Genomic DNA, 25,651 nt, shown 5'->3' with positions numbered 1-25,651 from the left:
TTTAGTTCTTTCTCTCTCTCTCTCTCTCTCTCTCTCTCTCTCTCTCTCTCACTCATGCTCTCTCTTTCTGACTATTTCTCACTCATGTGCTCTCTCTCTCTCTCTCTCTCTCTCACACACACACACACACAGACATAATGTTCACAATAAACACCTACAAATCAGTAAGAAAATGACAAATTTTAAATAGATGAAGACATGTTCCTCATTATTACTTCTCAAGAAAATTCTATTTAAAATAATAACTTATCAGCATTTATCCACAAAGATTGAAATAAAGATTAACAATACAGAGGACTAGGAAGTACCATGGGAGATGCTGGTGAAATAGTAGGTCAATAATTCCTCTGTGAAATCTGTGAAAATCTGTGTCTGTACAAGATGACTGTATTCCTCCACTGACCCAACAATCCCAGTGCTGGGTATAGATAAATACTCAAGAGGGAGAGAATGCACTGGCACACACTCAACACATAATATTTATATTTATAATTTATAGTCAGCTAACCATGTGACTGACCTAAATGACAGTCAGCAGAAAAAAAGAGCATGACATATGTACTTGAGGAAATTCTACAAATTAAAGAAAGAAGAAACAACTATTTTGAGTTCCCCACCAACTTAACGATGGTGTTTTAATTCTTCATTTTAAAGGACAGTTTAATAAAAATAAGGCTACCCTTCACCATTTTCTTCTAAATGTCTGCTTTACTCTCATGAGAACACTTTTGCTCATATTTTTTTTCTGTAATCTTTGAGTACCTTTAAGATTCTTAACTAACTGGCAAAGACCAATGAGAACAGATTCTCCTGTGTTTAGAAACCCACACAGTTCCTGTGGCCCCATTTGTTCCCTTCAACACTGCGATAGCTGCTGCATCTCAGGTTTAAATAGCTGACTTGTTCCTGCTAGATTCCTTAGTGATGTCATACGTTGCTACTTGCCATCCTACCTGTAACTTAAGACAGCAATTGGAAGTTTGCAATTTTCTCTTCTTTCCATTCTTGCACTGCTACAAAAGGTAAAAGACTAGGTGAGTGAGTGTGTGTGTGTGTGTGTGTGTGTGTGTGTGTGACCTTAAAACTGATCTGCAAAAAACATAAAGGCAAGGTTCACACATCCACCTGTTATACCAGCACCTGAAAAGCAAGAGTTCAGTGTCATCCTTGGCTATGCCGAGTTTGAAGCTAGCACGAAACCTAGTCTCAAGAAGACAAAAATAAATAAATAAATAAATAAATAAATAAATAAATAAATAAGAAATAAGAACAACAAATGTATGTGCACATGTGCAAAAAGAGAGATTTTATAAATGTCATCCCCAAAGAGTTTTGTTTAAGGTTGCTTTTAAAGTAAGAGTTAGTTCGGGGCTGGAAAGATGTCCCAGTGGTTTAGATCACTCCTTGCTCTTGCAGAGGACCTGAGTTTGGTTCCCAGCATCCATATCTTGAGATTCACAGACAGCTATAACTTCAGGTCAGGGGATCCAGTGTCACCTCTTAGCATTCATGGACACATGTGGTTTACATGTGCACATACACACCTACACACATATACACATAAATAGAAACATAATTATAAAGTATGAATTAATTTGAATCACATTATTTAAAGGAAGGTATTAGATTAGCATGGCTTATTAGCCTAAGGGAATTTTTGTTCCAGTATAACCATGAAAACCAGATAAGGTTGTATATAGTGTTACTTAGAAGTTGCTGTGCATTCAAATATCGGAAGCCTATCCAAATAAGCTGAAACATAAGAGGCTGCAAGGCAGTATTCAAATTTGTAGTTAAGAACATTTTATTATTGTGTTGTCCAGTCTGTCAGTGATGGCAGTGGCAGCGGTAACAGCAAGCTGAGCTGGCAATATTTTAAGAGCAAACAATATTTATAGTAAGATGTAATTTTATATTGTTAGTTTATTTTTTATTGAAAAGATATTTTTTTTCATAAAAACATATTCTGACTACAGGTTCCCCCTCCTCCAACTCCTCCCAGGTCCTCCCCTCATTCACCCAAATCTACATCCTTTCTTGCTCCCTCTCATTAGGAAAATAATAAAATACTAAGAAACAAACATTAATGGAAACAAAGAAAACGTTTTTTTCAAAGCATAAAAAACACATTGGCATGCACAGAAATCACCTAACACAAAACCATAATATATAGGCAAACAAAAAACCCAGAATATATAAGCAAAAGAACTATAGGGTAAGAAAAAGAAAGAGACGCTCAGGCAAATCATTATGAGACAAAACAAAGCTCCAAAAGTACATTGAGTTGGTTTTACGTTGGCCATCTACTGCCGAGCATGGCGTCTGTTCTTCACTGTTGTTTGTAGACCCAGTGAGACTCTATGAAACTAACTTTTCATTTCTGAGTGGTTTTCAATTAAAGATAACTTCTGTTTTAGGAATTAGGACCTGTGTCTACTGCCCCTCTCAGCACTGGGACTCCACCAGCCCCAGACCTGTGCATGTTGCTAGTCTCTGTGAGGTCACACATCAGTCCTGTTATATCTAGAAGGCCTTGTTTTCTTGGTGTCCTCCATCCCCTCTTGCTCTTCCACAAGGTTCCCTGAGCCATAAGGTGAAGGATTTGATAAAGGCATCCTGTTTTAGACTGAGTGTTCCAAGGTCTCTCACTCTCTGCTTTGTCCAGCTGTGGGTCTCTGATTTGTTCCCATCTACTGCAGGGGGAAGCTTCTCTGATGATGGCTGAGGAAAACATTGACCTATGAGTATAGCAGAATGTCATTAGGAGTCATTTTGTGCTATGTTCCTTTAGTAGAAAAGTAGTATTTGGTTTTCTCCTGGGTCACGTGACTATCTGGTCTTAAGTTCTTCTCTATGTAGGGACCAGTGCAACTTCTCCATCTTCAGTGAGTTGTGTAGACATGGTCTTCAGCAACAACACTCTGTCTTACCTGTAGAACCCAACCAATAGCCTTGGCAGTAGCCTGCTTTGTTAGGGCTTTTCATAGGACCCCTTTGGCTAACAATTATATTAGATGTACCCCCATCCCTGACACTGGAAGCTTCATTTGGTGATGAAATATGTCTAGTTGGGGCTCCGTCTACCCCACTATTTGGAAATTTTATTTATATCATCTTCACATATGTATATATTTTAGGAAGATTCTACCATATTATATTTCCATATGACCCCACAAATGACTCTTTTCATAGACTTTCTATCTCCTCTTCTTCCCCTCCCCCTATTTATGGGTGAGACAGTTAAGACATATTTTTGATCCTGTATGATATACTACTTCCCAAATAAATTGCTGTTATCAAAAGATATGGTAAGATGTTAACACTATAACAATTACTGTAAAGCCATATTTAATTTAAGTGCCATTTGATCAGAATTACTTAATTTTATGTGAATTATTGTACTGTATCATATTGTACTATATTGTGTTGTATTTGTATTGTATTTTAATTGTAAATGAAGATAATCTTATTACTTTTTTATTTATAAACACATTATTTAAGTCTAGTGTACCTTGATACCTGACTTGTCAAGAGATTTTCATTTTATGCACATGGTTTAAATTAAATATACATCTGATTCATCTTCAAAAATTTAAAAGGATTCTTATCCAGAATTCAATATACACTAAAACTGAGGTCCAGGAAAACTAAGTAAAATCCATCAAGCTGACTTGTTAGACTGTGACCTTTGTAGCCTCAATATACCTTATCACAAACTTGAAACTGGCCAGTGCTTTATGCCTGTTAAGATCCATGATAACTTAACTGCATGAGTCTGGATTTCAGAGACCTGTAGGACATACAGAAGCCAACTAGATAAGTGTTCAAAACATCAGATGATAGTTAGATGGAGGAAGCTTGTTCTGGGTCCTCATGTACAGATGTTAGCATATGAGATGCTTTCACTAGAGTAGGAAGACCAGAACTCCCTAATACCTGTCCTGAGCATGGCAGGACAAGAGTCCATGACTGTTAGGAAGAAAGACACTGGAGAGCAAGGTTGGAATATCCTGTAGATATCAGCTGCCAAATAATAACTCTGAAGGTGTGTATTTAACATAATCAAAGACATCACCTACCTGGAAAGATAAAGGCTGAGCCTGTCTACTAAGTTTGTAAATCTAATGGTTATTTGGGACTCTCAGTAAAGTATGTGCATCCAAGTTTTGGTTAGCAGAAATTAGAGTTTAGTAAGATGGCTATCAGAGAGTCAAAGGAATTGCCATACATTAGTGTAGCTATTATCCATTTATGGTTATCATGCACTTAAAACACAGAGACTGCACATTGAAATAACTATAATAAGCACAAGATTTAAAAAATTTCTTACAAAAATAATAAAGGTAAAATTTTCCTTGCTAATTTTTTATTTTGATTACATGTTAAATGATATTTTGTGTAAATGAAGCTAACATATGTGGGTTAATTTTACATGTCTCTTTTTACCTTCTAATGTAACTGCTGGAAAATTTAAAACTACCCAAGCTTATGGCTTTCATTTACTTCCATTGAGTGGCAGGAGTGCGGACTTTGGTCTTAAGGAGTTTTGTTAGGGGACACAAGACAGGAAGGAAGTGGTGAGGTGTATTCAATAAGAGGGGCTGTGGAGTCAAGTTTGCTGGTGGGGTGTGGGGCTTACCCAGAAGACATCATATTCTATGGAATGTGGCCCAAATGGAGGTGAGGCTAGACCTAAACACAGATAAAAATGGGGGTGAAAGCACAGACAGGAAGCTTGAAGGTACTTGGCATGTAAAAGGCATTCAGGGTTCTATGGGGAATACATTTTTTTACTAAATTACAACTTTACATATTTGAGCTATAATTTTGTCATAAAGAGGTCATTAGTATATAGGAATTTGTTAATTAATAACGAAGACTTGTAGTTGTTCTAAAACTAAACTGCTCTTCTTGGAACATCATGCTGTTTACAGGAGAGTTTGATACAGTGCAGAGTCCCTCCACACCAATCAAAGATCTTGATGACAGAACATGTAGAAGTTCTGGGTCAAAGTCTCGAGGAAGAGGCCGGAAAAATAATCCCTCCCCACCTCCGGACAGTGACCTAGAGGTATGTCTGCTTATTGCTGTAGACCATAAGATACCTGATTTACTGGATGGTTTAGCCATACTTTATATACCTAGTAAGTTTCAAATCTATCTATCTATCTATCTATCTATCTATCTATCTATCTATCTTTTAACTATCTCTCTAGATCTAGCAAAACTTAAGACAATAAAGTCAAAGGTAACAATACTTTAAGGTTAAAGGCTATAATAATTTTGTTTTTTATTCAAACTGAAAAAAAAGGTAAAAAATAAAGCTATTACTTGTGCATTAATATCCTTAGAAAAATACTTTAGAAAGATAAAGCAATCTTGTTGAAAAGAAAATAGTAAAACCTTGTCAATGGAAATATGTGTTAAAACTGTCATATTTGTGGACTTTTAAAGTTTTTTTTATTTGTGAGTACTTTGAAATGTAACTACATTAAGCAAGTTGAGTTTCTATTACAAAAATCTATCATTAACCATAATATATATTCATACACAATCTCAAAGTTCAACTGAAGAAAAGAATTAATTTCCAGATGTAATACAAGTCAAGTAGCACACATTGTGCCTCTTCCTAAGAGATTTATATGAATATACCAAAGAGATGGAATGTGTTCTGAAGCCTAGTGGTGACCTGACAGATGACAGCTAGGGAGCCCGACTGACAGGGAGTTGAACAGAGACACTGGCCCATTCCAGAGTAGAGTGTCATCCGGTGTGGTCCAAACTCCAGATTCTCTTCTCCTAAAATTTTAATTTGAAATTTTCATAAGTCCCTGCAGGCCAAACAATACATTCACCAATCTATGTGACACAGGGTATACATTTTACAGTTTTTGTTTAGGAGCTACTCATAGACTGCCTAAAATCCACTTTGAAAATATTTGATGCAAATTCCAAATAAATTCCAAAACACAGTGAACCCCATGAGATACTGAAGTAGAAAATATATCAAAGGTAGACTCCTTTGTATCATGAAGTCAGAATGTATCTTTTCCATATTAATTATAATCAAATATTGGGTATATTTATTACTGGTCAGGACACCTGATCACTATGCTTCTGATCATTTTTATCACCCATGTCACCAGGTTTTATGAGAACCAGACTTGGTAAATTAGGAACATGGCCCATAGATTCAACTAAGCTTGGTTCATATGGAGCTCACAGAGATAAACATGTACCCTGTATGGGTCTGAGCTAGGTCTTCTGCATAGACCTTGTGGTTGTGTATCTTGATATTTTTGTGGGACTCTCAACAGTGGGAGTGGTGTATCTCTGACTCTTTTGCCTGCTCTTGGGACCCTTTTCCTTCTACTAGACCACCTTATCCTTGATAGGGTCTGTGCCTGGTCTTATTGTAACTTGTTATGCCATATTTGGTAGATAGCCTTAAGAGGCCTGCTTATTTTGTTTTGAAGGGAAACAGAGGAGAAGTAGATCTGAGGAAAAAGAGGAGGTAGAGGGGGGACTGGGAGGGATGGAGGGAGGGAAAACTGGTCAGGATGTAATTTATGAAAGAAGAATAAAAGCAAGAAAAAAACTACAAAAATAAAAAATAAGAGTTAAAAAAAGGAATAAACCACGGAAGGGATTTTTTTTTCTTTTTTATAAACCAATCAAGGCCACATAAAACAAAAAAGGGAACGTCTTCTAACTGTAAAGATCTGTGTCCTTAACCCATTTTGACCCTGGCCATTTCTCTTCAGCGTGTGTTTGTCTGGGACTTAGATGAAACTATCATCGTCTTCCACTCTCTCCTCACGGGCTCTTACGCACAGAAGTATGGCAAGGTAAGGAGTCAAGAGCTTATTCCCAAAAGTGTTCAAGATTTAACCAGTTAAAAACCCAAGGTCTGTTTTAAACTGCTTTGTTTTCTCTGTCAACGCTTATGATAGTCTCCCCACTGTGGTAGCTTACTGTTCTCAAGTGTGTGCCTGCAACTCTGCAAAGCTAATGAGAAGTTACCTTTACACTATTTACAGGAACTTTGAATTTTCTATCTCAAGACCAAAGACTCTGCTCTCATCCCTTCACTGCCTCCCTCTTGCTACTCCTTCTGTAGTAAATTTCTTATAACAGCATCTCAGCTGTGTGAGTTCTGTGCCCTGGGTTGGTATAACCGTACTAGGCTGCTCTGGTGCAAACATGCATGCTTAGCTCATCACTCGCTTTGACTCTCATTAGGATTTGCTCTAAGGGGTGTGTGATGAGAATATGCTGGCCTGGTTCCCACTGCTGTATGAAAATGTGTGGTTGCCTTTGTATCTTCCACATCACAGTCATGCCCAAAGAAATGCCTCACCTTGCCTCACAGCACGGCATAACACGTTAGTTAGTGGGTTTTATGTCCTATCAACACACTATATAGCAATAATTATATTCTCATATTCTGGACAATGCATGATGGATTGGATTCAAGTGTGTCTTTTTATTTTTCATTAGTGTATGTATCTGTATGTGCATGTGCTCCATGAACTCCAGATGAATGTGTCAAATCCTAAATCTGAATTTAGAGGTGTGATATAAGTCCTTATATGGGTGCTAGGAACCAAACCCATCCACTTCTGGAAGAGCAAGAAGTGCCCTGAACCACTGAGCCACCTTTCCAGCCCCAAATTCCTCTTTGCACTTTGGGTTAATCTATATTGTCACTGTTTTTTATTTTCTAAGAACATATAAAAAGTAGTAATTTTTTAGCAATCATTTACCCAAAAGTGTCTTAGTTCCTTTATAACTATAAGCATCTGACACAGTTGTCTTGAAACTATACTTTCAAGACTATTGCTGTAATTCATAAAGGAGTTGTCTCCCAAATAGGGTCCATACATCAACATATTTGCTGGGATGAGGATAGAATTTGTGAAATATTAAAATAAACACACACACAAATTTGTTTCTCATATTTATTTTTATTTCCTGTTACGTGCTGGTTAGCAACCTCAGGCTGCTGTAACAAAGCATGATCACAATTTATAACTAAGTCGTTGTCACAAGCCTGGAATGTGAAATCAAAATATCATGGCTGGTGGGCTATGGAATCTGAAGTTTTCCAGAGTAATCTAAGAATTTTTTTAGCATAACTGACTTTTCAAAATCATACCATGGGCCCTGTTTAAATGACTGTGATGGTCTGTATTGCTACATTTCTCAGTAAAAGAAAGCTTGAAATAGCAGTCAGTTGTGAACGTATATGCCCCCATGAAAAAGTCCCTCTAAACCCTCACCACTAGGGAGTGTCCTGAGATGCTCGATCCCTGTCAGAGCAGCAGTGATGAGCCTCACCTTGTGGAGTTGTCTTATACCTTTAACATGTTTGTTGATATCAGGTCTTCATTCCTTTCTAGGAATTTGAGTCTTTTAAATTATGAGATCGTTTAAATTCCCCAGATGAAACCTAAAAAGAATGGTAAACATGTTGTTACAGTTCTTTTCTTTTTGTTAAATTGAGAACAGCACTTTCTCCAGTATTCTTGACCATAAGTGTGTGGCTTCAGTCTGGTCTCAAGGAAATCCTCTGTGTGCAGGCTGAGCTTTCCCTACAGAACTTCACACCTGAAGCCTTCGGGACTGAACTGTAAAAGAGAGGAACTATCGAGAATGAGGCTGAGGATCAAGGGGGACATGAGGAGAGTAGGAGGTAGAGAGAATCCCAGGAGACTTCGGAGGTGGGATTCCATTGTGCCTACAGCAAAAGGTCCCCACAGGACACACCTGGTCTCCTCCACACCTTGCTTTTCTATACAGAGTCATGTTACTATTGAACATCTCTCTTATTCAAAAACGCTTAACCCAGAATTTAGAATTGTAGAAGAAAGTTCAAATTTCTCCCACTAGATGAAGTGTTTGGATAAAAGATTGTCACCTGGTGAGTCTCCCCACTGAGCTCTTGCAGTCATAGATCCTTGTCTTCCTTCCTCACTTGCACTAGTTGAAGCCACAGAGCACCTTACCAGAGCGTATCAGTGCCAACACACTGCTAGGCCTCAGATATCCAGGTCCCCATAACATTCATCTAAAATTTCCTTTCTTTCTAAGTTACCCCATCTCAGGGGTTCTACTATGGCAACAGAAAGCTGCCACCACACTGCTATGGCATGGTGTGTGTGCCAGTGTTCCCCACAGGTTCATATTCTGAATTCTTCTTCCAGGCACTAACTCCATTCTGAGAGTCTGGAGAGCCTTTAGTAGGAAAGGCATAGCAAACAGAACTAGATCTGCAGGGCCAGGCCGTGGGGGGTTCTAGCAAACCTATGATTTCTTCTTCATCCTCAGTGATAAGAACGGTCCCACCACAATGCACAATCCCACCACTATTGTGGACAAGTGGGTGAGACAAGCTGACTCTGAACCAAAATCTTTGAAACTGTGAGCCAAAATAAACCTTTCCTCCTCCAAACAAAAATGCCATTAAGCACAGGGAAATCTTCTCAATTGCCTCACAAGCTGTCTGACTCTAAGAGCCAACCCAAAGCCAGGTTCTGAGGACTCTTTCAGCAGGGTTGCATCACTGACAAATCTCAAGAGGCACTGGGAAATTTTCTAAATGTTTTATCTTGGTAAAAAAAAATGTGTTTCTTCAACATGTTAATTAGTGGTCTTTAAAGAAAGTTCATAGTGAGTTAATGTGAAGAGTGCTTACATTTTACGGTGGTTCGGTGCAAGCTATCATATCAAAATAGCTCTGAGATAGTGTAAACAGTCTTCTCTTGAGATCGAATTCATCAGCTCACCAGTGATTTCACAGGCTGATAGAAATGAAGTCATTTTAGCTGTTATTTGAAAAAAATAATTTTCACTGCTTTTAAAAATAGTGACTAAGATGAAACTGTTCAGCTGTTACAAACACTGCTCAGTTTCCAGCATGCATGTGAAGGCTCACACATCTACAATTCTGGCCCAAAGGATTTGATGTCCTCTTCTGGCCTCTGCAAGCTACTGCATACACACAGTGCACATAAACTTAGAAGAACACGAATACATATATGTATTTTAAAAAGTACCTGGGACCATTAGTTTTGGAAGGTGAGTGAAAGACCCATATCCCATTAAGAGATGTGTAGATTTGAAATTAGTTACATGTACTAAGTCTATTTCATGATTCAAATCACTCATTTCTTCAATGTGCATTAAAAATCATTCTATTTATTTATTTATTTATTTATTTATTTGTGTGTGTGTGTGTGTGTGTGTGTGTGTGTGTGTGTACATGTCCCATGTTCCATATGTGGCATTCAGAGGATTACTGTTACAAGTTGGTTCTCTCCTTCCATGATATGAGTCCCAGGGATCAATTCCAAGCCATCATTTGCAGCAAGCTCCTTTACCTTGAGCCATCTTCCCAGCACCAATGTGCATTTTAAATGCATAGCTTGGTCTAATGGTGATTTTCCAGGTTTAAAGCAGGGCATTCCTTACGCATATTCTACAGAGTATCATATAAAATACATAAAAATAGGGCTTCTCCAGCTGGAGGGAAGAGGTGAAGAATGAGAGCCCCCATGGCCCCCACAAAGCCGGGTGCCTTTTTTGTTATTCTCAACCACCCAAGACCAGTTTACAGAGGCATAGGCTTCTATTTCCTGTATTGAGCATCCGCTGACCTTGGTAGGCAGCGTGACAAGCCATCTGACCTCGGAGCCAATTTCTTTATCAGAACGTGATTATAGGAGCATAATCTAATCTTAGCAACTTGAAAGGCTGAGATGGGAAGAGTGTGACGTCAAGACCAGCCTGGGCTAAATAGTGGGTTCCAGGCCAGCTTGTGGTACATTACAATAAATAGGTGGGTTTTTTTTGTCTTAGTTATATTTTTACTGCTGTAAACAGACACCACGGCACCTCTTATAAGGACAACATGTAATTGGAGCTGGCTTACAGGTTCAGAGGGTTCAGTTCCATTATCATCAAGGCAGGAGCATGACAGTACCTAGGTAGGCATGATGCAGGAGGAGCTAAGAGTTCTACATCTTCATCTGAAGGCCTCTAGAAGACTGTCTTCCAGGCAGCTAGGGTGAGAGTATGTGAGCCCATTCCCACAGTGACATACCTACTCCAACAAGGCCATACCTCCTAACAGTGCCACTCCCTGAGACAAGCATATACAAGTCATCACATTGAATTTAAAACTTAAAAAGAAAATAGGTGATTCTCTTTCATGCTGGAGTTAGTGGGTGGGTTAAATAAGATCATATCAAGGACATTTAGCTATGGACACAAGTATCTGCTTCTCAAGTCAAATACAATTAAGTAACAATACTCACTCTCCCCCCCCCAAAAAAAAATGAGCAATAACTAGAAACAGCTGCTCTGTTTCTAGCTGAAGGTCTGGATTTGCAGTCTCAAAAAATACATTAAGCCAGACAGAGAGGGCATATGCACCTGAACTGTAAAATTAAGCCCTGGAGTTAACACATCTATCTACCAGCCTGCTTCTATCTCTCCCAAACCTGTAGGTTGGAACAAGTGTTGCCTCTGGTCTTCTACAGTATGCTTGACATTCCATAAGCACATCCACTTCAGTACACTTAGGTCTCGCCTCTGCCCTATGCCACTGATATGGTACAATGTATTTTGCAAGTGGCACAGACAGCCAGCACCTGGCTCTCTGACATGATCTTATGTCTCTATTCTCCTTTCAGTCTTTGCTACCACACGGGACTTCTGCAAATAAAATTCATAGTCTCCAGTCTTCTAGGAATGTCATGATCTTATGTAACTCGTTTTATGTATTCACTTAACACTTGTATAAAATTCTGCATCCCCCATAAATAATATAAGCATTTCCAAGGTTCTTCCTAATATGTTATCTCTTTGTGACTCTGCTCAACTGTCAACACTCCCTCCTTGCAAGCAGAACTACTTCTGGATCTTTCTGATGGCAGCAAGCATAGGTTCTGCTGCCGGGAGGCTGATGATGGGTTCTCTGGCATGGCACCAGTTAGCATGCACAGCTTCATCACTGCAAAAATCTAAAACAGAAGTTCATGAATTTGACATGATGGCGCCCAGGTATCATCCACCATCTGGAGATTTATGAGGATGGTTCTGATGCTCTGAGAAACTGTGTACATTATTTTACCCAAATAACAGTAACTTCTTTCTCAGGCAAAGGAATAAATATTAACAAATTTTTGTTATAGGGGTTTAATTTATGTTGGAACATTTATGACTTACACGCTTGGAAGCCACGGTTCTCTAAGGCCATTCGGTATAAAGAGACAAAAGAGACTAACAGCTCAAGTCAGAGGAAGGACTAAAGAACAGTGAATAACTGCATTATAATGTGATCGAAATTCAAGCTCGCTAGGAGACTTGGCTATATGAAACAACCTGTATGAAAGGGCAGAGCTGGGAGAAGAAATGCTCATCAGAATAAACCACCCATTGCTTTTGGATTTAACAATAGATACACTCACCTAGAAACATGACGTTGGAAGCAGCGTTTGCTGGGTTTTCTACAGAGTCATAAAGAAAGCAGTGTGTGATTTAGTAGGAAGTGACTGGTGTTACAAAATGATTAGAATTGTGGGTCTGAAGCAACCACACCTGGGACGGCTAACACCATGACCACTAATTCCTTTCTGAGCAAAGAGTTAAAATTCAGCTTTGTGAGGAATATAGACCTGAGTTCAAGTTCTATCTCTCCCTGTCAAGATCATGTGACCTTTTGAAGTTTGGGCAACTGGATGTTTTCCAGGGAATGTGCTTCTTCTGTTTGTATCTGTCACTTTTCCCTTCAGTGTGAAACACTCAGTTCAGTGACAAAAACTTAACAGTCTTTGTAGTCAGGTGGCCATAGCCAGGTTTTGGAGTACATAAAGCACAGAAAAATAGAGTGAAGCATCAAAGAATTGTCATGTGTGGTGTTGTATACCTTAACCTAAGCACTCAGAAATTTAAGGCAAAAGGGATCCCTATGATTTCAAGGCCAGATAAAATGGATAGTATTTTTCATGTTTGCTAAAGGCATGTTCATGTACCTGTATGCATAGTATTTACACCAATAGAATATACATACAAAGAGTAAAGCTGAATCCAGGACACTGACATGCGTCATAGTCTGACTATGGGAAGTGGAGAACAATGGTAGCTAATTTATCCTTAGAGCTTGATTCTGATGCATACTCACTTTAGAGGATTTTTCCCTGCCATATTGAATGGTGCAAGGTGATAGAAGAGTTTCATGATCAGGGAACTGCTTCAGAAATAATTGTGAATGTGTATGTGTGTGTAAGAGAGAGAGGGGGGTCATCCTCAGACACTGATATTCAGCAACTGTCTACCTTAACTTATTGTGTGAGACAAGTTCTATCTGGTTGGGATCTGGAGCTCACTGGATTTGACTAGTCTGACTGGCCAGTGAGTTTCATCATCAGTTCAGGTGTGTTGTGTCAGTCTGGCCACGTGCACAGCTATTTATGTGGGTTCTGGCAATGGGACTCATGTTCTCATGATTGTACTTCAACCACTTCATCATCCCCCTTAAGGTAATTTCTCTCTGAGCCACCATACACCTGTGACCTGTATCCCGCTACCCCGAACTACTGGCCACAATATTTTGAACTATTCTAGGAAAGGCATTTTGAGCTAAATTCTTCCCAGTTGCTTTTCTCCTTCTCTTCTTGTCCCCAAGTTACAAAGGAGGATACTCTTCTATGATCTGAGACATAGCCATGGCAAGGCAAGTGGCCTTTCTCAGTTTTTTTTTTTTGTTTGTTTGTTTGTTTTTTTACTGGGGGATCTTTCCTTTGTTCCTGACTCAGGTGAGGGATCAATCTTTCCTAAAGTACAACCTGGCTTTCCCAAGCTTGACCCCACTTCTGGATGCTCTGCCCCACATGATAGGTCCACTCTTATCCCCAAGTCTGTCTGTCTCCCTATCACTTCTATGTGTGGCTAACTCCCTGTCTTCTTATCCAGTCATTAGTCCTAGAAGGAGCATGCTGGCTTGGCTTACGCTGACTATCACAGCTTCTCCCTGAGCTTCTGTGTCTATTCACCTAGGTTTCTTTGCACTACAAAGGTATCATCACCCAAAATGCTATGCTTATCAGCTATGTCACATAAAAATGACAACTAAAGCCCAGAAGCACATGACTTTTGCTCTTATATTTTTGTCTTTATTGGTATGTGTGTGTGAATTGGGGGAGGGGCTTCTGTGTACTTGTTCTCATGAGGGGTGTGTGAGTGTTCATGTGCAGGTATACATGTTAACATGTATGTAAACATGTGAAGACCAGAGGACAATTTATGACATCTTGCTCTACTCTCTAAATTGTTCATTTTTTAATCCACTCCCTCCCATAACCCCATTCCTCCATATATTCCTGACTTCTTTTTTATAAATTACTATCACTACATATATAAATTCATAAATATGTAAGCACAAGCTGCTGTCTTTTTAATGTTGCACATATATATTATTTAAATACACACATATATATACATACATACATATACATACACACACATATATACACATACATATATGTATATATATATGTATGTGCATATATATGTGTGTGTATATATATATATGTATATATATATACACACACACATATGTCTAACCACTTGGTATTAATCACAGGGAGCTGGTTCCTAGGGAAGAGTAATTCTCCTTCTATCAGTGGTCAGAGGTCATTAGTTTCCTATAGTTTTTGGTTCATAACCATCGCAGCTGGGATGATACCTAATTGTTTTCCTCCTTTGACTTCTAGACAACTATAGTGATTTCTACTATTATGAAATCTAGTCCTTACTGAGGGGATTTTGGGTCAGATTCAGCTCCTGTGACTGATAAATGTGGTGCCTTCAGTTAGGGACTTGTGATCAATCTCTGAAGACAATCAAGGGCAATAGTAATACCCTGTGTAATTTTATAATCCTCTGGGACTCTCTTGACCAACAACTCAAAAGGAGTCTTCTCATGCCTGCTAGTATTTATTAGATTTTATTAGATTTTTACATTGAACTTTGATGCTCATATGCTTATGTATTATATGTAATTTTAGGTAAGCATACTGTTTTTCAACCATGATTCATCCTTAGTGTTATTTATCTCTCCTTCCTCCCTCTCCTATACTGACTTCCATGCTTTCTCCCCAGTTAAATCACACATCTCTCTTTTCCCCTTTGAGACAGACTCCCTCCTTGAACCTGCATCTCACCAATTCATCTCTGGCTGGCCAGTGAGCTTCAGGAGTCTTTTGGTCTCTGCCTCCCTAGCAAGGAGATTACAGTTGTAAGCCCAGCCTTTTGTTTGGGGGCTGGGATTAGAACCCAGGTTCCCTGTGCTCCCTCAACAAGCACTTTACCTACAGAGTCATCTTTCCAGCTTTACTTTGATGTGTTGGTTTTGTTTGGTTTCATTGTTCCCTTCCCAGAAGTTGAGTAGGCACTCAAAACCGTATGAACAGATGATCAATAATGGAATGTTCCTGACAGCATTTCCCAAATCCCTCTGATAATTCTTTTTCTTCCATTTTGGAAATACTTAGAGTTGAAACTAAGACCTCATGCATACTAGGCAAGTACTCATCCACTGACCCAAAGACCCATCCTTCCCTTTAAGAACTCTGAAACCTATTACCTGTTCCTCAGACAAATAGGTCAAATATGGAGTTTCCTTTCCAGTTGATGAGTGGATTTCATTTCACCTCTTATGTCTTGTTAAGAAAGTCCTTGCATCTGGAGAATATGTTCCTCCTTGGTTTGTGGAGCTGACTTACTTTCCTTTGCAGTGTGCTCAGGCATCTTCGGTCCCTTGAGTAAGAATCCTCAAATGTACTTTATGTCCCAAAGGAATAACTGGTCCAAAATCCCAGGATCTTAAAAGAAAAATAATCCCTGTTTCTTTAAAAATACATAATTGCTGCTTCTCCTGAGATATTTTTACAGTGTTTCCCTAGAGGAGGAATTGCAGCTGATGGCCCAGTGTAGGGCAGGGACCCACAGACAGACAGTCTGGCTCCGATTTGTGTTCTGTGTATCATGCCTAATAGACATTAGTATTTTGATTTAGAGAAGTGCTCTACTTGATCCTGTCTTGGGTGTATACACTGGTAACATCTGGCTTAGAGGCACACATTTCAAGGTCAAGAGCTATTTATTTTCTTCATCTTCTGTTTCTTCCTCTTCCTCTCCTCTCCTTCTCTGTCTCTTTCTGTCTCTCTGTCTCTGTCTGTCTCTCTGCACTTCTCTGTGTGTGTGTGTCTTTCTCTCTCTCCCCTTCTTCCTGTCTTTCTACTCCCTCCAGCAGAGTGTCTTGGGAATCATTTCAATATCTTGATAGAGTAATGCAGAGCATAAATTGGCAGACTTCTATTTGCCCCCTGTTGAACTCCGCAAGAGACATGATGATGAATCCTTCAGAACTCTTATATGTGTGTAATGTGTATCAGAACTTACATCCAACCCAATCTGTGAAAATGAGTGGGAATTTCAGTGCAAGACTTGGGTTCTCTCCAGAAATACGTCTCACTCACAAATGCTTGATAATGCAGGAGAGCTACAGCCACCAGTGGCTCTTTCCAGTCAGAGGTATCCATCATGACCAGGTTCTGGGAAGGCTTCCCCCACAAACCCCTCCCCAACAAATATCTCTCCGTTTTGGAGTTTGAGATCTGTGTGTCCTTCAACTGGAAATGTGTGACACTGTAATCTGCTAATTTAGAATTAGTTGTTCCAGTGACTTAGTTCACTGGGGGGGGGGGGGGGAATAAATTATATATTTGTAAAGACGTCCTCCCCAAACAGTTTCTGAGGAACAAGAACACCACCACCTCTTAACTTAGTTTTCCTTGGCTTGTGCCCTTGATGACCAAACAGCTCTCTGTCAGTGGGTTTGCTCTCTGGAAACCTTAGTAAAATCTAACCAATTCACACTCTGAAAAAATTCAAATCCAAACTTACCCAGATAAGAAATGGGATTTTTGCCAGAATGCTTACTATGTACTGGATGTAGTGAGGCGTGTGTTGTACAGACACCACAGCTAGCAAAACAAGTGATTAGCCCTCCCTCCCCAGTGCCATGGGGTTGCATTCCAATAGTATGCTCGAATACAGCTTTCACTATGCCATATGCTATGCCTGCTTACTAGAAGGGCCATGTAATTAAAAAAAAAGAAGAAGAAAAATATATTTGTTTGCAAGCTTATCAAATGCACAGGAAATGCATTTTTGTGGATTTTTCCACCACTGTTTGTATAGCACAGAGAGGAATGTAGTTCAGAAGCATGTTATCAATGAAAGTTACAATCACGGGATCGCTAGAGTTTCTCCCATCTTCCCAGAAATCAAATCTATAAATGCTAAGAATGTAAGGAATGAACACAAGATAGCCAATAATTTTATTGGAAACTTTAAAAAGGAGACAAATACCAGTTGGGATAAAAGATTCACTAACCTAGCCTCCAAAAGAAAAGCTTTAAAGAGATATTTCTGTACCCACATCTGAAATTGATATCTTCAGGGCAGAAAGCATCAGAGTACCGTGGGTCTCCCCTTTACTGTCTTGCATCATGGGCATTCCTGAAATTCAAAGAGCGTCACTAATGGAATTATATGTTTTCATGCTGTAATTACATTTGATTTTCCTGATCTTTCTGTGGACTTTTTGTTTATGGGTCCATGACTTAGCAGAATATCTCAAAGTTTTCTATAACATCGTCCTAATTAAGACCCACTCTGTTCCCTCCAAAAAGAGAGGATTAGCAAGAGCACCTTTTAAGAGAAAAAAGACAAAATGCATAGTTAAAAAAATTATTCAAGCTTCAGAGAGTTCTCTCAATAACAATAAAGGATATGAACACCAACAAAAGAGAGTCTGACAATGGAAGGAAACATAATCAGGGTCCTTCTGAGTTCTGAAAAGGCCTGAGCTAATTAAAAAAAAAAAATTAGTTGGGAGCACAAAACATATTTTCTTTATATTTGAATGAGTGCTTTTTAGATAAAACAATTTGATCTTTGCCTTGTACTGAGTTCTATTGTAGACATTTCGAACCTTTCAGAATCCTTATATATAGTATGTGTCAGCATACACATCCAACTGCGCCCATGCATTCATAACCCCATCTTTCTGATTTGGTGATACTTCGGTATATTGATCCTAGTAACTTGTCACTGACAGCAGATCAATGTGGCATTAAACCCGAGTCCAGGTAGCCAAACTACATGCTACAGGATTTGAGCAATCTGCATAGGATCTTTAAAAGGTCTGTAAGAATGCCTGCTGAGAAAAATGAAAATAATTAAGTAGATGAATTCTTACTACTCCTGCCTCATCCTCTTAAGTTTTATCTGATCAAGCCTTAAGGGGTTTTTTTTTTGTATACCTCCACATACGTTAACATGCAGTTCCTATTTTTAATGTGGCCTTCCTAGTCTCCATGTTTCCATGGATACAGAACATGGGAGAGACACCTGAAGTGTGTTTACACTCCAGGGTTTTCTCTGCAGTGCATGATGGAAGTAAATGAAGAAAGCCAGTTGGTGCCATGGAGGGGCAGCTATGGGCAAGTGGAGCTGGTTAGAGGGATAGCTGAGTATCACTGGGGCCTGACCTGGGTTGGGTGTCCTCATCAGCAATTGATGTGAAGCTATCTATACATCTACCCAAGTTCAGCACATTTCTTTAAATGCCACTTATTAGAATATTTAGATCCAGAAAGCAGTTCTTCTCACATGCCTGCAGTTTGGTTCATGACCAAGCCACACAACCCAAATCACAGGCTGAGTTCTTCCAAAGTAACTGCTCAGCCAAAACCAGTAGAGTTCCTCTAGACTTCTCAACTCTGTGCACAATAATTTTCTTCCTCCTGAAACATCCACCTGGCCTCAGATGCAAAGGAATTGCCCCTTCTGGTTTTTCTACTTTCTGCCTTCCACTAGTCACACTTGTAGTAGTTCCTTAGATTTTGTTCCGACTTCAATCATTTCAGCACAGCCATGTGAATGATTGCTTTCATGTCCTCAAACTCTCAAGTCTCAAAATCTCCTGACATTGAGACTTGAGCTTCAGTTAATCATGGTAAAGAGACACCGCTGCTTCTAATTCCTCAGCTCTTGCTACTATTTAAGATATCAGTCACTGTAAGCAAACACGGGAGTCATTGACTTCCCATCAACCCCTCTCTTCCCTAAATCACTAAAAGTTTAGGTTTTTCTACACAGTTATGTGCAGTGAGTGAATATTTTTTTAATCTCCACTTTCTGCAACCTTAGTGAAATTCAGGTTAGAGCACATTGTGTATAGTTAAATAGAGACTCCTGCTATCTTTCAATCAAAATGCCATCCATATTATTTTCTTTTCTCTTGAGATTATAATATAATTATAACCTTTCTCCTTTCACATTCATCTCTCCAAAATCCTTCTATGTACCTCTCCCTGCTCTCCTTCCATTTCACTTCCTCTTCTTTCACTAATTGGCATGCATATATTTATATGGATGTATATGTGTATATGTATATCTATGTATGTGAATGTGTGTATATGTATGTGTATATGTGTATATGTGTATGTGTATATATATATGTATATATATGTATGTATATATGTGTATATATGTGATATGTATATGTATGTGAATCTATGTATGTGTATGTATATGTATATACATATATTTCTAAATATAACCTATTTACATTATATAATGTTAAGTGCATATCCTTGTTAATATTTAATAAGTTTTCTTTATTCTTCATGTCTCATCTAAATACCAATCAATCTCCAAAAGGTATTTGTGGCATATATGCAAGCTATATCATCTAAACTTGTTAGCTTTCATGATTCTCTTATGAATATATAGACTTGGGTGGATAAATTACTACTGAAATGTGTTCATAATCATCTTTATATACATACTACGTCTTGTAAATTGCCAGGTATCTTTTTAGAGATCCATGTTTGGGAATCATTCATAATTTACTTTATACATATATATGTAATTATTTAAAAATTATAAATGGCATAATTGTGTGTATACCATAAATTTCAACACATGTATGTAATATATAATGATCAAATTGATAATCAATATTTACATTTCAAATACTCATCATTCTTTAGGTTAAAAACATGCAAAATCCTTTATTCTGACCACCTGGAAACTAAAACTAAAGTAAATATTGCTAATTATAGTCACACCACTTTCTATTATCAGCCACTAGAATGTTGTCATATTTTTAGCTATTTCTCAACTCTTTAACTCCTCCCTTGCCTCTGAGAAATGTTTTAATCTTCACTAAAATTTCATCTAACATTTTGCCTTCACCAACAATATCTTCCCAAAATATTTCTTTAGTAATTGTGGTTAATGAAATTTTACTTCATTTTGTATGTATTTATTTTCAGGATCCCCCAATGGCTGTGACCCTCGGGCTCCGAATGGAAGAAATGATCTTTAATCTTGCTGATACACATTTGTTTTTTAATGACTTAGAGGTAAGAATTTTAAAAGTCAAGAATAACTATTGACAACACAAAAACTCTCAGATAGTGTATGCAGTAAACCTTAAGGAATTTGGTGGGGGTGGGGGGAGGATGCGGGGATGCGGGGATGCTCCCCCAAGTGCTATAAATTTCTTGTCAAGTGGAAAATTGCTTAGATGAGTCTGAACAGACTGCACACGCATGGTCTTGAGTTATACATGTTTATGGATGGATACCAAGAACAAAAACGTCTTAAAAGACATTGGCCTCCTGTGTGGCTGAGGTCAGACAACCCTTCATTTGCCCTCTGTTCTTTGGTATCTCACCTTTGAGTTAGCATCTGCCTTTCCCAGGTTACTAATCAAGACAATTCACATTATTCCGGTGGATGATAGTCACCAATCCTCATCACAGGAGATACACGGGTCATTGAGGGTTGCAACATCTTTGAACTAACTCTCATGCTCATCCTCTCCCCTTTAGAATAAAGAATGCTAGAGCTGTTTCCACAGCGTAGTCGATGAGTTTTAATGCACTGAACACTTTCCTCTCTCAGGGCTTCTACTCCTAATCTCAACTTGCAACACAGTTGTCTAAATGATGAGCAAGAGACAGAGAAAGCAAAACTTAACAAAATGGAAGATCACAAGAAAATCTAGCCTCAGAGTAGCTACATATATGCCACAATACAGATTATAATCTCTGTGCTAGTAATTTATAGTTCCAGACATGCAGAAAGCAGAATATGAAATAACAAAGCAGCTTGGGTAAATCAACAAAGTACCTCATGGACAAATATAATTGGGCTAAAACAGATTTCTCACTTTAAAAAATGGCATGCTTATATTTAACTATAGTCACATTATGAACAAATATGATTGTTTCTATGACTCCTTGTGTGGTTCTAGACATTTTATGTTAAGCTTTCCACTGTCAATGCTTGGAAGTAAATTTAAGAACACCACTTTTCAGTATATTACTTTTCAGGGGACAAACTCAAACTACAGGTTGAACAGCAAGATAGATAGATAGATAGATAGATAGATAGATAGATAGATAGATAGATCGATCAATATCATATATAGATTAGAGCGAAAGAAAGAAAATTCACTTTTAGTGGGTGACTTAGGTAAGATTATATATAGATCAAGAGTTTGTTACATCGGAGATACAAAATGGAAAATGATTTCATCATGTAGATACATGTATGTGTGTGTTAGTAATATGTATACGTGTATAATATGTATATATTTGTGTATATATGTGTGTATGTATGCATATATGTGTTCTATGTTACCAGCTAGCTCAATAATAGAATTGTGATTTTTTTAAAGTAGGTTTTAGAAAGAGAGCACAGCTTTCTGCCCCCATGCCTTGAGAAATTAGAACAAAAGAAAGAAAAGCCACATTTAATGAGTGATTTAATAGTTTTTAATTTACAGAAGAGTATAGATCAAGCCTTAGTTGCATCAGAGACACAAAATGAAAAATGGATTCATGTGGCCCATGGAAAATGTGCTAACACTTCAGGATTAGAAGAGACCAGTCATTTTCCCAGCTTGGTCCATGTTTTCATTGAGTAATGAAATGTCTGTTGGAAGAAGCTTTGCTTGTTAGTGAGCAATATGAAAACTCAGTGTTCTTCATCTAGTTTCTATTCTTGTAAGAAATACTGATGACCCTTGTAAAGCCCAACTGCAGCTAACCCCACTGTTTATTACTCCCAGGGATACAGAGCCGCTTTATGATGGTACCTGCTCATAGAAAACATGACTGACCTTGCATGGAACTCGACATTTTAAATATAGTGATAGCTATGTGTTAGTTTTCTTGTTCTTCATATAGATGAGTCTCAGCTTAAAAATTGTAAGATGACGTATATTTTCAATATTACTAAAAGAAATGAGATGTTTTATATGGGCTTGTCCCATTTGACATCTTTTTATTACTAGAAACCCATGAAATGTGTTCGGAACTTTTATCTTTTTGGTGGCACCTTATAAATAAGGTAAAGCAGGAAAAAACTGGGATCATCAACCCAGCAGATCCCACTGTGAAAATAGAGAATGGACCCGAGAGAGTTCTCTTCTGACCCCATATAGGCACTTTTGCACACATGCCACCCCCAGAAGTGCACACACACACACACACACTTAATAAAATCACCTTTTAGCAGAACACTAAAATGAGAAAGTGGGTGTATCTTACTCAAAAATGTATAATAAAGTTCCAGAACATATATAAAAAGCTGTGGCTAGATACAGGGTTTTAAGATTTTTCATCTTATGCTAGATCTTATGTTAAAACTACTTCGTAAATACTGGCTGGAACAACTGACAGAAACACTAAACAGAAAACATTGGCATTGATGCATCTTTGGGGGGTCTTGGAATGTCACAGAACCATTATTTGACTTACACCCCACAGTTCAGCTGTTCAGATGTATTCCATTTGATCAGTAAAAGATAAACTTAACCAAGGGAGTGCCATGTGCACACACAGTGGGTGTGCAGATAGTGGAGTGCACACACAGTGTGTGTGCGTGCTCACACAGGTAGATGAGCCCAGGAACACAAAAGCATATTTCCAAGTGACACAGACAAGCATTGGATTAATGAGATCCAGACAGTAACTTTCAAGTCCATTTGGTTACCTACCTCTGTGCCCCCTGTCCTGGGTGCCTAATTTTAAACATCAAATATATACCAACGCCCCTTTTGCTAGCCACTTTATTACAAAGACTCTATAACAGGAATTAAATCAAGCCTGCTTCTGCTGACATACAGAATTGCTCAAAGCAGTACATATATCATTAGCTTATTGTGAGAACTGTTTCTCTTGTATAGTTAATCTCTTAGAGTCTTTGTGAAAATCCAATGTATTTGAAACAGTGAATGTTTCAATACATGGTACACCATGGGCAATGGCAGCTGTTCCTCTCAAACATGCTTAAAAGTTCCAAATCTGAATCTGAGCACTCAACACTTTATTCCATTCTGCCCACCCCCCACCCCCGGAGAGAATGCTCACTGTTCAAAAAAAATGTTATTTCAGTTAGAATAACTTCCAGAGGAGAAAGCACCAGGGAGTTGGGGTTTGCAAACGTGAGAGAAGAGTGCTGTGGCTTATACCTGGAACAGATCAGGGACAACTTTGTGGTTATCTTGTAAGGCAAATTTAAAGTATTTATGATTAACACCAGAATTATTTTAAGAATTTGAGTCTTTGCTAAGCCATGTTCAAAACCAAAGCTCTTGGATGTTTTTGGAGTGTTTTAGGTTTAGGTTAAAATGACTCCTGCATGTTTTCCACAATGAAAACTAGTTGATGAACAATTATTTATCTTTCCCTTAAAAAAAAAAAAAAAAGCTAAGTAATTGAAGTTCAAGTTGCTTTCACTGAACTGTAATCCTTGGGCAACTGTCCAGAGTCAACACAGAGAGTCACTAAGCATAAATATAAAGAGAAGTTAGATTTGGAAGACCCTCAAACCTAACTTCAAATACAGAGTGCATGGTCCAATAAGTTTGATATACTGTTGTCCTCTGGAGTAAAAAATGAATTTTGGGGCAAGTTATATATAAATTAATCATGTGAGTTAATACTTGAAATGTCAGAGGAGTTTTTTTAAAAAAAAAAAATAGAATGAGGAAATATTTAAGAAATAGCTTCTGGTGGTTAGAGGAACTCACAAAAATATCCCTTGCCATTTTGGGGGTTTTATATAAGAATATTATGTTAAGAGAGAGATGGAAGTTACTTACATGAGGTAAGAGTTTGGAAATTCAATAGAGTGAGAAGCTGCAGGTACTTATTTTTATCTAACTGCCTCCCAAGAATGTCACCATGTCTGAGCTAGAGACAGTGGCTAAAAGCACTGTCTGCTCTTCCAGAGAACCAAAGTCCAGTCTCTAGTACCCAGATGGCTGCTCACAACCATCTGTAACTCCATTCCCATGGGAACAAACCCTCTTCCGGCCTGAGTGGTTCTGAGTGGAACCAGATACACACATGGTTCACAGATATACATGAAGGCAAAACACCAATACACATTAACATTTATTTAAAGAATATTACCATGTCTAAAATACAGATACTTGGGTCATGTAGAGTACCTCCATATTCTGGGAGAAAATAGGGTTTCCAGCTTCCATGCTAACTGCTTAGTCAGTTTAAAGCCCAAGGCAGCAGCTTGACATGCTTGCATCTGAGAGGGTGTTTTTTTTTTGGAGGTTCAATGCCTCCTTTTGTTACAGAGTAGCCTGCATTTCTCTCAACTATGGGATACCAAGATAGCTCAGGCAGCCTCACCTCCTATTCTGTTCTTTTTCTTCTCTTTATCCTGATGACACCCACACTTTCCCACAAGCCTCGCTATCTAGGGTATTAATTTATGTCACTATAACTTTGTTAGAAATTTGAAATGATTGAGAAACTCTGCCAACTAACTACTATCATTGCCTAGACTTCTGCAGTGTGGTTAATAAGCATTTCTGTTGCTTTTAATTCAGGTTTTTTTATTGGTGTATACTCATTGAACATGATAAGGTGCATGAGGACATTTTCTTTTTCCTTCCTTCCTTCCTTCCTTTCTTTCTTTCTTTCTTTCTTTCTTTCTTTCTTTCTTTCTTTGGGGTTTTTTGGGGTTGTTTTTTTTTTTTTTTTGAGACAGAGTTTCTCTGTGTAGCCCTGGCTGTCCTGGAACTCACTCTGTAGACCAGGCTGGCCTCAAACTCAGAAATCCGCCTACCTCTGCCTCCCAAGTTCTGGTATTAAAGATGTATCTCACCACTGCCCGGCGATATAAGCATATTTTCAACCAAGTATGTTAAGTACTTTGAGCATATCTCCCATTGCATGATTTCCTTTCTTCTAGTTTTTAAGTTATTTTTATCCAACGCTTTTACTCCCCAAATATCTGGGTGAATTATTTTCTGCCTCTAGAACATGCCTTTAAAAATCCGTAGATCCTGGTTGTCTCTCCCACAAGCACCGTCAGATACACCAGGTAGAATAACTCTCCTCAGCCCTTACCTGTGAACACAGGTAAATATTTACTCAAAAGTTACTAACCCAAAATTTATGTAAACCTTAAAACTACTAAAGGAAGTACACATAGATTTTTTTTTAAAGATTTTTGTTTTCATTTTACATTCATG

The 25,651-nt window shown here is 38.3% G+C and overlaps 1 protein-coding gene across 13 annotated transcripts in view; it reads left to right on the top strand.

Annotated features, from left to right (window-relative positions):
- Eya4 (EYA transcriptional coactivator and phosphatase 4) overlaps positions 1 to 25,651 on the top strand; it is a 242,822-nt gene that overhangs the window by 205,015 nt on the left and 12,156 nt on the right. For all 13 annotated transcript variants that reach the window (XM_076928116.1, XM_076928125.1, XM_076928120.1 and 10 more), the window contains 3 exons: positions 4,935 to 5,071; positions 6,765 to 6,848; positions 20,415 to 20,504. In XM_076928116.1, coding sequence (XP_076784231.1) covers positions 4,935 to 5,071; positions 6,765 to 6,848; positions 20,415 to 20,504 — 311 coding nt within the window. The remainder of the gene's footprint in view (positions 1 to 4,934; positions 5,072 to 6,764; positions 6,849 to 20,414; positions 20,505 to 25,651) is intronic.

The sequence above is a fragment of the Arvicanthis niloticus genome, chromosome 30, assembly GCF_011762505.2.
Source record: "Arvicanthis niloticus isolate mArvNil1 chromosome 30, mArvNil1.pat.X, whole genome shotgun sequence".
Classification (NCBI taxonomy): Eukaryota; Metazoa; Chordata; class Mammalia; order Rodentia; family Muridae; genus Arvicanthis; species Arvicanthis niloticus.
Note: the sequence above shows the minus strand (reverse complement) of the source record. Positions and strands in the feature narration are given on the sequence as shown.